Genomic DNA, 10,853 nt, shown 5'->3' with positions numbered 1-10,853 from the left:
ATGGTCGAGTAAGTGCTTGCTCGAACTCGAAATAAAAGTAGCCCGTAGGCTTAGTAGTCGAGCGAATGATTCGAACTCGATGGAATGTAGCCCGTAGGCATAATGGTCGAGTGAGTGCTTGCTTGAACTCGAAATAAAAGTAGCTCGTAGGCTTAGTAGTCGAGTGAATGATTCGAACTCGATGTAATGTAGCCCGTAGGCATAATGATCAAGTGAGTGCTTGCTCGAACTCGAAATAAAAGTAGCCCGTAAGCTTAGTGGTCGAGTGAATGATTCGAACTCGATGTAGCCCGTAGGCGTAATAGTCGAGTGAGTGCTTGCTCGAACTCGAAATAAAAGTAGCACGTAGGCTCAGTAGCCGAGCGAGTGATTCAAAGTTGATGTAATGTAGTCCATAGGCATAATGGTCGAGTGAGTGCTTGCTCGAACTCGAAATAAAAGTAGCCCGTAGGCTTAGTAGTCGAGTGAATGATTCGAACTCGATGTAATGTAGCCCGTAGGCGTAATGGTCAAGTGAGTGTTTGCTCGAACTCAAAATAAAAGTAGCCCGTAGGCTTAGTAGTCGAGTGAATGATTCGAACTCGATGTAATGTAGCCCGTAGGTGTAATGGTCGAGTGAGTGTTTGCTAGAACTCAAAATAAAGGTAGCCCGTAGGCTTAGTAGTCGAGTGAATGATTCGAACTTGAAATAATGTAGCCCGTAGGCATAATGGTTGAGTGAGTGCTTGCTTGAACTCAAAATAAAAGTAGCCCGTAGGCTTAGTAGTCGAGTGAATGATTCGAACTCGAAATAATATAGCCCGTAGGCGTAATGGTCAAATTTATCTTAATTCTGTTTGCGTAATAAATCTCCAAATAGAGGAATATTTCTTGGATATAAGATGTCGGTAAAGAGGAGAACTTTCTTTGCAAGTCACTATACATGTGTTCATGTTTCGCGCCTGGGTTCGGGCCAACTACATGAGCATGGTTCGTTTTGACCATTTGGCTCTTACAACTTTTCCTATTGGAACCCCGTTGTTGCGAAATAACTTTCTTGCATCAGAACTTGATATATTTGAGGGCTAATGCCCCCCAGTATTCGAGGTCGATTGTAAAGAGGCCTCGGATACTGTTGTAAGTGCAGCACGATCATTGGTTGCCTCGTTAAAAACCTTGCCGAAAAACCCATTTGGGATAAAACCGGTCTAAGGGAAAAAGAGTGCAACGCGTGCTTTCGGGTCTTAAGGCTCCGTATTGAGGGATCTATCTTAGCTCCTGATCGAACTTCTACTGGGTTCAATTTTGAAATGTGAATGAATACAGGAGAGTCGTACCTTAGCAGTAGTATCGTTTTAGATGTGACACATTCCAATTGTTTGATAATTGTTTGCCGTTTATAATACCGAGCCTGTACGATCCTTTTCCGACGTTCTCGAGAACCTGATATGGTCCTTCCTAATTTGGTCCTAGCTTTCCTTTGTTCGGATTTTGGGTATTGATGGTGACTTTCCTTAGCACTAAGTCCCCGGGCTTCAAATGGCGGAGCTTGGTTCTTCGATTATAATATCTTTTAATTCGTTGCTTTTGGGCGGCCAATCGGACGAGAACAGCTTCTCGTCTTTCGTCTGATAATTCGAGGCTGGTGTTCATAGCCTCATTATTAGATTCTTCCGTTGTGTATCAAAATCTGGTACTGGATTTGCCGACTTCGACTGGTATCAATGCTTTGAACCCATATACTAAGGAGAACGGGGTCGCCCCGTATTGGATTTTGACGTCGTTCGATATTCCTAAAGGACTTCAGGTAGGATTTCTTTCCACTTTCCTTTAGCCTTGTTCAGTCTCTTCTTTAGGTTCTGAATGATGGTTTTGTTCGTTGATTCGGCCTGTCCGTTCCCACTGGGGTGATACGGTGTTGATAATATCCTTCTTATTTTGTGGTCTTCGAAGAATTTTGTCTTTTTGCTGCCCACAAATTATTTCCCATTGTCACATACTATTTCGGCGGGTATCCAGAATCGGCATATGATATGATCCTAGATAAAGTCTATAACTTCTCTCTCTCTTACTTTCTCGAACGCATGTGCTTCAACCCTTTTAGAGAAATAGTCAGTCATAAATAAAATAAATTTAGCTTTACCTGGGGTCGATGGAAGAGGGCCGACGATGTCCATTCCCCATTTCATGAATGGCCATGCAGATAGGACCGAATGAAGTTGCTCTCCGGGTTGATGGATCATTGGTACAAACCTTTGACATTTGTCACAATTTCGAACAAATTCCTTCGCGTCTTTGCCCATATCGGTCCAATAATACCCTGCCCTGATTATTTTTTGGACTAATGGATCGGCACCGGAGTGATTCCCACAAGTGCCCTCGTGCACCTCACGTAGGATGTAATCCGTATCTCCTGGACCCAGAAATACTGCTAATGGTCCATCAAATGTCCTTCGGTATAGCGTTCCATCTGAAGCCAACGTGAATCGAGCAGCTTTGGCCCGTAGGGCCCTTGAGTCTTTAGGGTCCCATGGGAGCTTTCCGTTCTTTAAGTATTCGATATACTTATTTCTCCAATCCCAGGTTAAGCTCGTAGAATTTATCTCGGCATGACCTTCTTCGATCACGGACCTCGAGAGTTGAACGACAGTCCCCGAGCTCAAGTCACCTTCCTCGACTGATGATCCCAAATTCGCAAGTGCATCAGCCTCACTGTTTTGCTCTCGTGGAACATGCTGTAAAGTCCATTGTTTGAAATGGTGCAAAGTGACATGTAGTTTGTCCAAATACCTTTGCATTCTATCTTCTCGAACTTCGAAGGTTTTGTTTACCTGACTTACCACCAACAAAGAGTCACATCTGGCTTCGATGACTTCTGCTCCCATGTTTTTAGCTAGCTCGAGACCTGTAATCATGGCCTCATACTCGGCCTCATTGTTAGTCAATCTGGTAGTTTTAATAGATTGCCTAATAGCGTTACCTGTGGGTGGCTTTAAAACTATTCCCAATCCTGAACCTTATATGTTCGAGGCCCCGTCCATAAAAAGGGTCCATACCCTCGAGGACGTACCTTATTTCAGCAGGAATTCTTTTTCGACTTCGGGTACGAGGGCTGGCATAAAATCGGCCACGAAGTCTGCTAAAATTTGAGACTTGATGGTCGTACGTGGTTGATATTCGATATCGTACCCACTGAGCTCGACGGCCCATTTGGCCAATCGGCCCGATAGTTCGGGTTTGTGCAAAATATTACGAAGTCGGTAAGTTGTTAATACACATATGGGGTGACATTGAAAGTATGGTCGTAACTTTCTAGAGGCGCTTATCAGTGCAAGTGCCAATTTCTCTAAGTGTGGATATCTAGCTTCTGCTTCTCCTAAGGTTCGACTTATGTAATAAATGGGAAATTGCGTACCTTGCTCTTCCCGAACTAGGACACCGCTTACTGCGATTTCTGATACCGCCATGTATAAGAAAAGTTTTTCGTCTGCTTTCGGAGTGTGAAGTAGTGGTGGGCTCGACAGATATTGTTTCAGTTCCTTCAGTGCCTGTTGGCATTCCGGGGTCCAAGCGAAATCGTTCTTCTTTTTGAGTAGGGACAAAAAATTGTGACTTCGATCTGATGATCTCGAAATGAACCGGCCTAGGGCCGCAATTCGTCTTGTTAGCCTTTGTACAGTTTTTACACTGTCCACGATGGTGATATCTTTGATAGCCTTGATTTTATCGGGGTTAATCTCGATTCTCCGATTTGATACCATGAAGCATAGGAACTTGCCCGAACCGACCCCGAAAGCATATTTTTCGGGGTTGAGCTTTATGTTGTATTTCCTCAAAATCTTGAACGCTTCCTGCAAATGGGTCAGATGGTCCTCTGCATGCAGAGACTTAACTAGCATGTTATCAATGTAAACTTCCATTGATTTACCTATTTGTTCTTCGAACATTTTATTTACTAGGCGTTGGTAAGTAGCCCCCACATTTTTTAGCCCGAAGGGCATCACATTATAACAATATGTTCCATATTTGGTGACAAATAAAGTTTTTTCTTAGTCTTCCGAGCTCATCTGGATTTGATTATACCCGGATTAGGCATCGAGAAAAGTGAGGATCTCGTGGCCGGCTATGGCATCGATCATGCGATCGATGTTGGGCAGCGAAAAAGAATCTTTGGGGCATGCTTTGTTTAAATCCTTATAGTTCACGCACATTCTAAGTTTGTTTCCTTTTTTAGGCACTACAACTATATTGGCTAACCATTTGGGATATTTCACCTCCCGAATGGACCCTATCTTAAGAAGTTTGGTTACCTCGTCTTTTACGAATGCGTGTTTTACCTCGGACTGGGGGTTTTCTCTTTTGCTTTACCGGTCTGAACTTAGGGTCCAAGCTCAGCCGATGCATCGTTATGTCCGGTGGAATCCCTGTTATATCTAAATGGGACCAGGCAAAACAATCAATGTTATCGATAAGAATTTGAACAAGTTTCTTCCTGAGTTCGGGGCTCAACCCCATTCCCAGGTATACCTTTCGTTCGGGCCAGTGCTCGATTAGTGTGACTTGCTCCAATTCCTTAATTGTTGATTTGGTGACGTCGGAGTCATCGGGAATCGCGAAGGATCGAGGGACCCTTAGATCATCATGTTCTTCGATCGTCTGGTTATCTGCAACTGAGCTATCGCTACTTGTTGGGCTTGTAACATCTCGAAGATCATGCGCAAGCTGACTCCGATTTCTCCCATGTTATGGGTGTCTCGAGCTACGGATCGGGTACCGCCATGAATGCTTTTTTCCGGTTCGGAACTTTGGTTCACTTCAAGAGCCACTTGCGAATTGACATCTAACGGTACTTCGGCTCGAATTTCGGGTACTTCGATTCGAGCTTCAGTGCCATCGTCAAGCGGCCTTCCGGCCCTGGGTACCAAGTTGTTGGTCTCATCTTGAAGGCCGGCTTCGTGGTCGATAGGTAAAGCCATTGCTGATTCGAAGTTGTAGACTGGTGTGTACTGCAGATTTATATCAAACAATCACTGTTATCCTTAGCCCCACGGTGGGCGCCAAACTGTTTACCCAAAAAATCAGATAACGTTAAATTTGTGTATGGTTCTAAGGATATGTGATAAAATTTGACACAAATCGTATAGGGAAATAGAAATATGAGTGTTCCTGGCTATGAGAATGGAAATAGCGAGCAAAAGAATGAATATAAGAAGTGATCTTTTGTTACAGTGTATTCTACCTGCCCTCTTACAAGGATCCCCCCTCCTTTTATAATAGAGGGATCCTACTTCATTTATAATAAAATAAAGCGTACAGTGGAGGACCCATGATAAATTGTATCTTCTTTGATTACCGCCAAGATTCCCTTTCTTAATGTGGTTGTAACAGCTCTTGTCTGTGTGCTCGACACTGGCTCGGACTCGTTATTGGGTCGAGCCCTCGGTTTTGGCTTGAGTTCGACCTCCGGGGTGGGCGTAGCGCATTTCTGACCTCGAAGCAATGCCTTGCGGATCGATTTGGTCACGGACTCGATAAAAGTATCGAGCCGACTCCTCGATCAGCCTTCGGACTCGAGGCTCGTTTGCACTGCCTTCGGAACTCATCCCAAAATCCCACTCTGGTTGATTATCATTCAAACTCGATCGAACGTAGTAAGGCCGAAATCTATTTCGACCGTATTCAAAGTGAAAGAAAACAACGATTAATTGAAGTTTCGTGATGTCAAAAACCACCACGAATATGGCTTCTTTGTATTCTGATTCAAATTCAAGTCCAATTCCTAGTAAAGCTACAGCATGATCTTTCATTTTCGTAGGGTCAATTATGAACAGACACGCAAAGACAGTAGGTCAGTGGAAGAAAATACATGGATTGCTATGTGTCTAAGTCCGGGTTATACTACTTGTATATTTATATCCAGATCCAGAAACAAATTAAGCTTTAAAACACAAATCAACAAATTACATCCTATGTATCTCGTCAAAGTAAAATAAGGCTTAGAAATTACAGATGCTTGTAAATCATCAACAAGATGTTAGCAGACCTTCAAAAATTACCATGCTAAGCATTTTGCAAACCATCACACTCACTCCTAGTTGCGCACGACGCGTCATACAAATATCACAGATCAAATTTAATAGAAGAGTGCTAGAGGCATTGCGACCTGCAAGTAAATAAGTTTTCTTTATACCATGCTCTATAAATCAATGCACAGATTAAATTTCAAACAGATTTTGATATTAGTTTGTTCTTTGAGAGATTCAATAATTAATATCATGACAAGAACTTCAGAAATTCAATTAGCATGGGACACGTACACGCTTGCCAGTCTCGAAATTGGTAGTAAATTCCCAAAAACAGCTTTAAAGCTGAAACAAAAGTGTTAACTTCAGGGATGAATCAAGAATGCACCAATCTCCCAGTGCTATTAACCTATCAAGTTTCTCCTAGGATTCAAAATGACCATTGCTGTAGCATTTTGCATCCTCAACTTAGCCACACTCACCATATTGCAGTTTTATCAAAAGCGAAAAGCGCAAAAAAGCTCTAAGGTTTGTCGGGGCTTTAAGCGCAAAGCGCAAATAAAGTGTGGGCTTTAATGAAGAAAGACTCAAATGGAGAAAAACTACAAATATGTATGTGTAGTCCAAGACTAATATCTATAAGTATGAATACCAAATATATGGACAAAGAAATTGAACAAAATTTATAATAAAGTGAAATATCAATTGTTTAGTGTCGCCTCTTCCGGATTATGCTCGTTAGCAAGGAAAAGTATGCCTTAGAGCCTTGATGACAACACTGAAGCGCCCATTAAGAGAGGCGAAATGCTCAATATGTTTGGAGCCTCGCTTCGGGGCTTAAGTGCGCTTTAAGCACGCGTTTGATAACACTGCCATATTGTTGAAGGAAGATCAGACTGGTGGTACTTGAAGCTAACACATAGTTAATTTCAGCGACAATTTTTAAAAATTTCATACCACAAGCATGTCTATGGCCTATATCCCAACCCCAGGAAATTAATCAGAAAGGTTCAAATGTTCTTCATCCATAAGCAAAGACAGTTGCTTGCATTCAGACCTTGAATGATCCCAGCAGTTGTAGACTGAATACTTCTCTCATAGACGCCCTGAGTTTTTACAGCATCAGAGTTTAATTAACGACATAAAATGCTAATGTAGAATGAAAATCCTAACAGAATTACTAAAGAGGAATCAAGAACAGCAGAAAAAGAAGAAGTCCTAAGACGCAGATTCTAATGGTGAAGCAACAAATCCTAAACATAAAATCATTAGCAGAGTGAGGGGAATATTACTCTCCGGGACCAGGTCTTACACAAGGCCTCCAAACTGTTTCTCTTCCTATATCCATTAAAGCAATCCCCTTGGCCACCAAATCACTTCTAATCTGATCGCTTCGTGCAAACTCCTTATTTTTCCTTGCCAGAGCTCTTTCCTCTATTGCACGCGAGATATCTTCCTCCGTCAACTCTGCTCTTTTCAATGCTCTCTCTTTAATCTGTTGCAAAACCTCAGCATAAGTTGAACGAGCAGCGAGCAATCCAAGTACATCCAACACCGCCTTAACTTCTTTCTCCAGCTCAGTTAGGGACAAAAACAACTGTTCTTGGCGCTGTTGCATTTGCCTTTTCTTCAGCATGTTCAAATAACTATTCATAAGTCCAAGGGCTTCCTGAAGTGCAGCATTTAAAATTGTAGGTGTATGCAAATCATCCGCAAGTTTTGTCTCCAACTCATTACGCAGCTTCTTGATGCATTTTTCTGCCTCAGAGCTAACACGCGCCACGTCCCTAATTGTTTCATCAGTTCTTAATTGTTGGAAAACTGATGACAATAAGGCTTCTTCAGTATCACGTAAGGTCTGATAAATGTAGAACACAGAATCTGAAGCAATTTCAATCTGTGATATTGAGTAATTAACATCAGACCGGTAGTGAGTCCCCAATAAGAAGTACCTCAATGCAAGGGGATGGTACAATCGAGTAACATCACGTATAGTGAAGAAATTCCCTAATGATTTCGACATCTTCTCACCATCTCTGTCCTTAACAAAACCATTATGCATCCAATAACTAACATTACTCTCCGGGCAAGCCGCGCAACTTTGAGCAATCTCATTTTCATGGTGAGGAAATTTCAAGTCCATTCCACCACCATGTATATCAAACGAATGTGTTAAATAGTGCGCGCTCATTGCGCTGCACTCAATATGCCAACCCGGTCTTCCTGGACCCCAGGGGCTATCCCAATGCGGTTCACCAGATTTTGCAGCTTTCCACAAGGCAAAATCAGCAGTGTTTCGCTTTCTTAAATCAACTTCACCTTTTCTTGCTCCAGCGCGATTGTCTTCTAATTTTCTTCCACCAGATAATAATCTACCGTACTCTGGAAAACTATCGACCGAGAAATAAACATCTCCATCAATTGTGTATCCATATCCATTAGAAATTATGTTAGCAATCATATCCTTAATTTGGTCCATATGCTCAGTTACACGCGGCTGATGAGTCGGTGGGAGGACTTGGAGATCATCCATGTCTTTTAGAAACTCTTGGCTGAATTGACAACTCAGAGCAATTGGATCATGATTTTCTTCACGTTTTTTAGCCTCATTTATTATTTTATCATCTATATCAGTGAAGTTGCGGACGTATACGACATCGTATCCTAAGTATTTTAGATACCGGTAGAGAACGTCGAAGGCTACATATGCGCGGGCATGGCCGATGTGACTGGAGGTGTAAGGCGTAACGCCACAGACGTACATTCTAACTTTTCCAGGTTCCTTCGATTTGAATACCTCCTTCTGTTTCGTCATAGTATTGTATAGCTTTAATTCCATCGCCACGTTCTCCTCCGCCATTCTGATCGACGGCAAAATTGTTCGTTGATTGAATTGGCTGAGAGTATATTAGTGGGTGGCGCCGTGGCGGTGCGGTAGCCTGTTACGTTTGTGATTTAAAAAAGAACCCTAATCCTATACCTATAGGGTTTGGGTTTATAATCAAACCATACCATAATCGTAATTGGGTTAGGGGTTACACGGTTCAAAATACGAACATTAATTGGTCAACCTAATAAAAGGGAAAGCAATTTTCCATGGTGTAAAAATATATCTTTATACGTGCATAAACTCCTTTCCTTTCTATATTTCTTCTAAAGTTTGTGGTAGTTTCCACCGTTCCTTTTCGAAATCGAAGCAGAATTGTATTTTTGAAATAGTTTTCATTATTGTAAATCTAAATCGATATTTAAATTAAAATTCTCAGTATCGATCCCATCTGATTCAAATATTTATTATGTTCCAAACTTCATATTCTCTTACTAACAACTTGTTTGGATGGTTGTTACATGTTGTATTTTGTACCATATTATCACTTTAAATACAATGTTTGTTTTGACTGTTACTTAAATTTTATTGTATCGTATCGTTAAATTCGTTGTTACGTAACGATGAAAAGTGTCACTTTATGTAACGACGGATTTGGTGCGATGGCCTCGTTACCTTGCTTTTTTCTCTCATTTTGCCTTCTTTATAATTAAATAATCATATTTTATCCTTTACCATATTTTTTTATATAATAATTCTACTTCGTATCCAATTTTTTCTTAGTAATATTACAAGTTTATTATTCATATTTTTGTACGTGATATCATGAAACGACGGCAAACGATACAATCTATCCAAATATTGTATTCATCAAACAATACAACACAATACAGTATAATGCAATACGATACATTATGAAACGATATGTAACAACCATTCAAACAAGTTGTAAAGTAGTTTCTCTCATTATAGTTTAAGCTTTCTTTTTCTTTTTTGTGCAAGGGGATACAATGTCACTGATTTTTGTCCAACAGGTTAAGAAATACTCCGATATAGGAGTATAATATGGTAAATATATTGATCATGATTTATTTGAAAGATTCATATCAATATGGTATGTTTTACTTGTTATATTCATTGTACAGTTCTAGAACTGGAGCCAAGGGGTTATTAAAGTTATTTAAATCTGAAGAACTCCAAAGAAGGCAACTAAATGATTCGCGGTAAATTACCAATAGTCATTGTTAGAAGTAAATATTACTTAGTTCCAGAAAAAATTATTTAGTTAATATAATCGAAGCGAAATAATAAATAAAATCTAATAAATATCTTACAACTTGCAAACCGAAAAAAATTCATCTATTTTTTTTCCAAAAAGATTAAATAAATCTATCATGAATTTAAGTTATATACACTGACAATATAAATATTTTTTACACAATTAATGTAATGTAACCTATTAAAGACATTTATTATTATTTTATCATGAAATTTTATTACCTTATATATAAATGAATTATGGAAATATACTATACACGGTCAGTACATCTATCTATACCTATCTATACAAGCACGAGTGCCCTTAGCGAAATGTTGTTCGTCTATTTTACCCTTAAAAATATAGTTCACATAGGACAACATTATCATTTAATTATTCTCCTAATATATTAGGATTTCAAAAACAATAAAATTTTTACTCATTCCTTATTTGAACTAGATAGAAAGTCTTAATATTTAGAATTTTAATATGTAAGAGCTTTATTCCTCGTAGGTAACTTTAATTTGCTAAACGCATAGTAGTGAGATTGTTGCTTCTTTCCAAGTTTGTTTTTTTTCCTTTTCTTACTCTGTTATAGTTAATTTCAATCGTTTTAAACCAACTTAATTAAATTATCAATAAATTTGTTAGTTAAAAATTAATATCATTATTATAACCAGTAAATATATAAAATTTACCACATACTCATTAGTTTTATGTCATCTATGCAGTTAAATTTGAGTATCGTATTCCTAATCATGCAGAA

At 39.7% G+C, this 10,853-nt stretch overlaps 1 protein-coding gene across 1 annotated transcript; it reads right to left on the bottom strand.

The window, feature by feature from the left end:
- Positions 1-6,674: 6,674 nt before the first annotated feature.
- LOC104094134 (cysteine--tRNA ligase 2, cytoplasmic-like) lies at positions 6,675-9,186 on the bottom strand. The gene has a single exon (XM_018770086.3). It carries the CDS (start codon positions 8,860-8,862, stop codon positions 7,291-7,293), a length of 1,572 nt encoding a protein of 523 aa, XP_018625602.1. The 5' UTR covers positions 8,863-9,186; the 3' UTR covers positions 6,675-7,290.
- Positions 9,187-10,853: the final 1,667 nt, after the last annotated feature.

This window comes from Nicotiana tomentosiformis, chromosome 1, assembly GCF_000390325.3.
Source record: "Nicotiana tomentosiformis chromosome 1, ASM39032v3, whole genome shotgun sequence".
Lineage (NCBI taxonomy): Eukaryota > Viridiplantae > Streptophyta > Magnoliopsida > Solanales > Solanaceae > Nicotiana > Nicotiana tomentosiformis.
Note: the sequence above shows the minus strand (reverse complement) of the source record. Positions and strands in the feature narration are given on the sequence as shown.

Bases quoted from the DNA above. Each gene is read 5' to 3' on its own strand.
- LOC104094134 (XM_018770086.3), bottom strand. From the start codon at position 8,862: ATGGCGGAGGAGAACGTGGCGATGGAATTAAAGCTATACAATACTATG.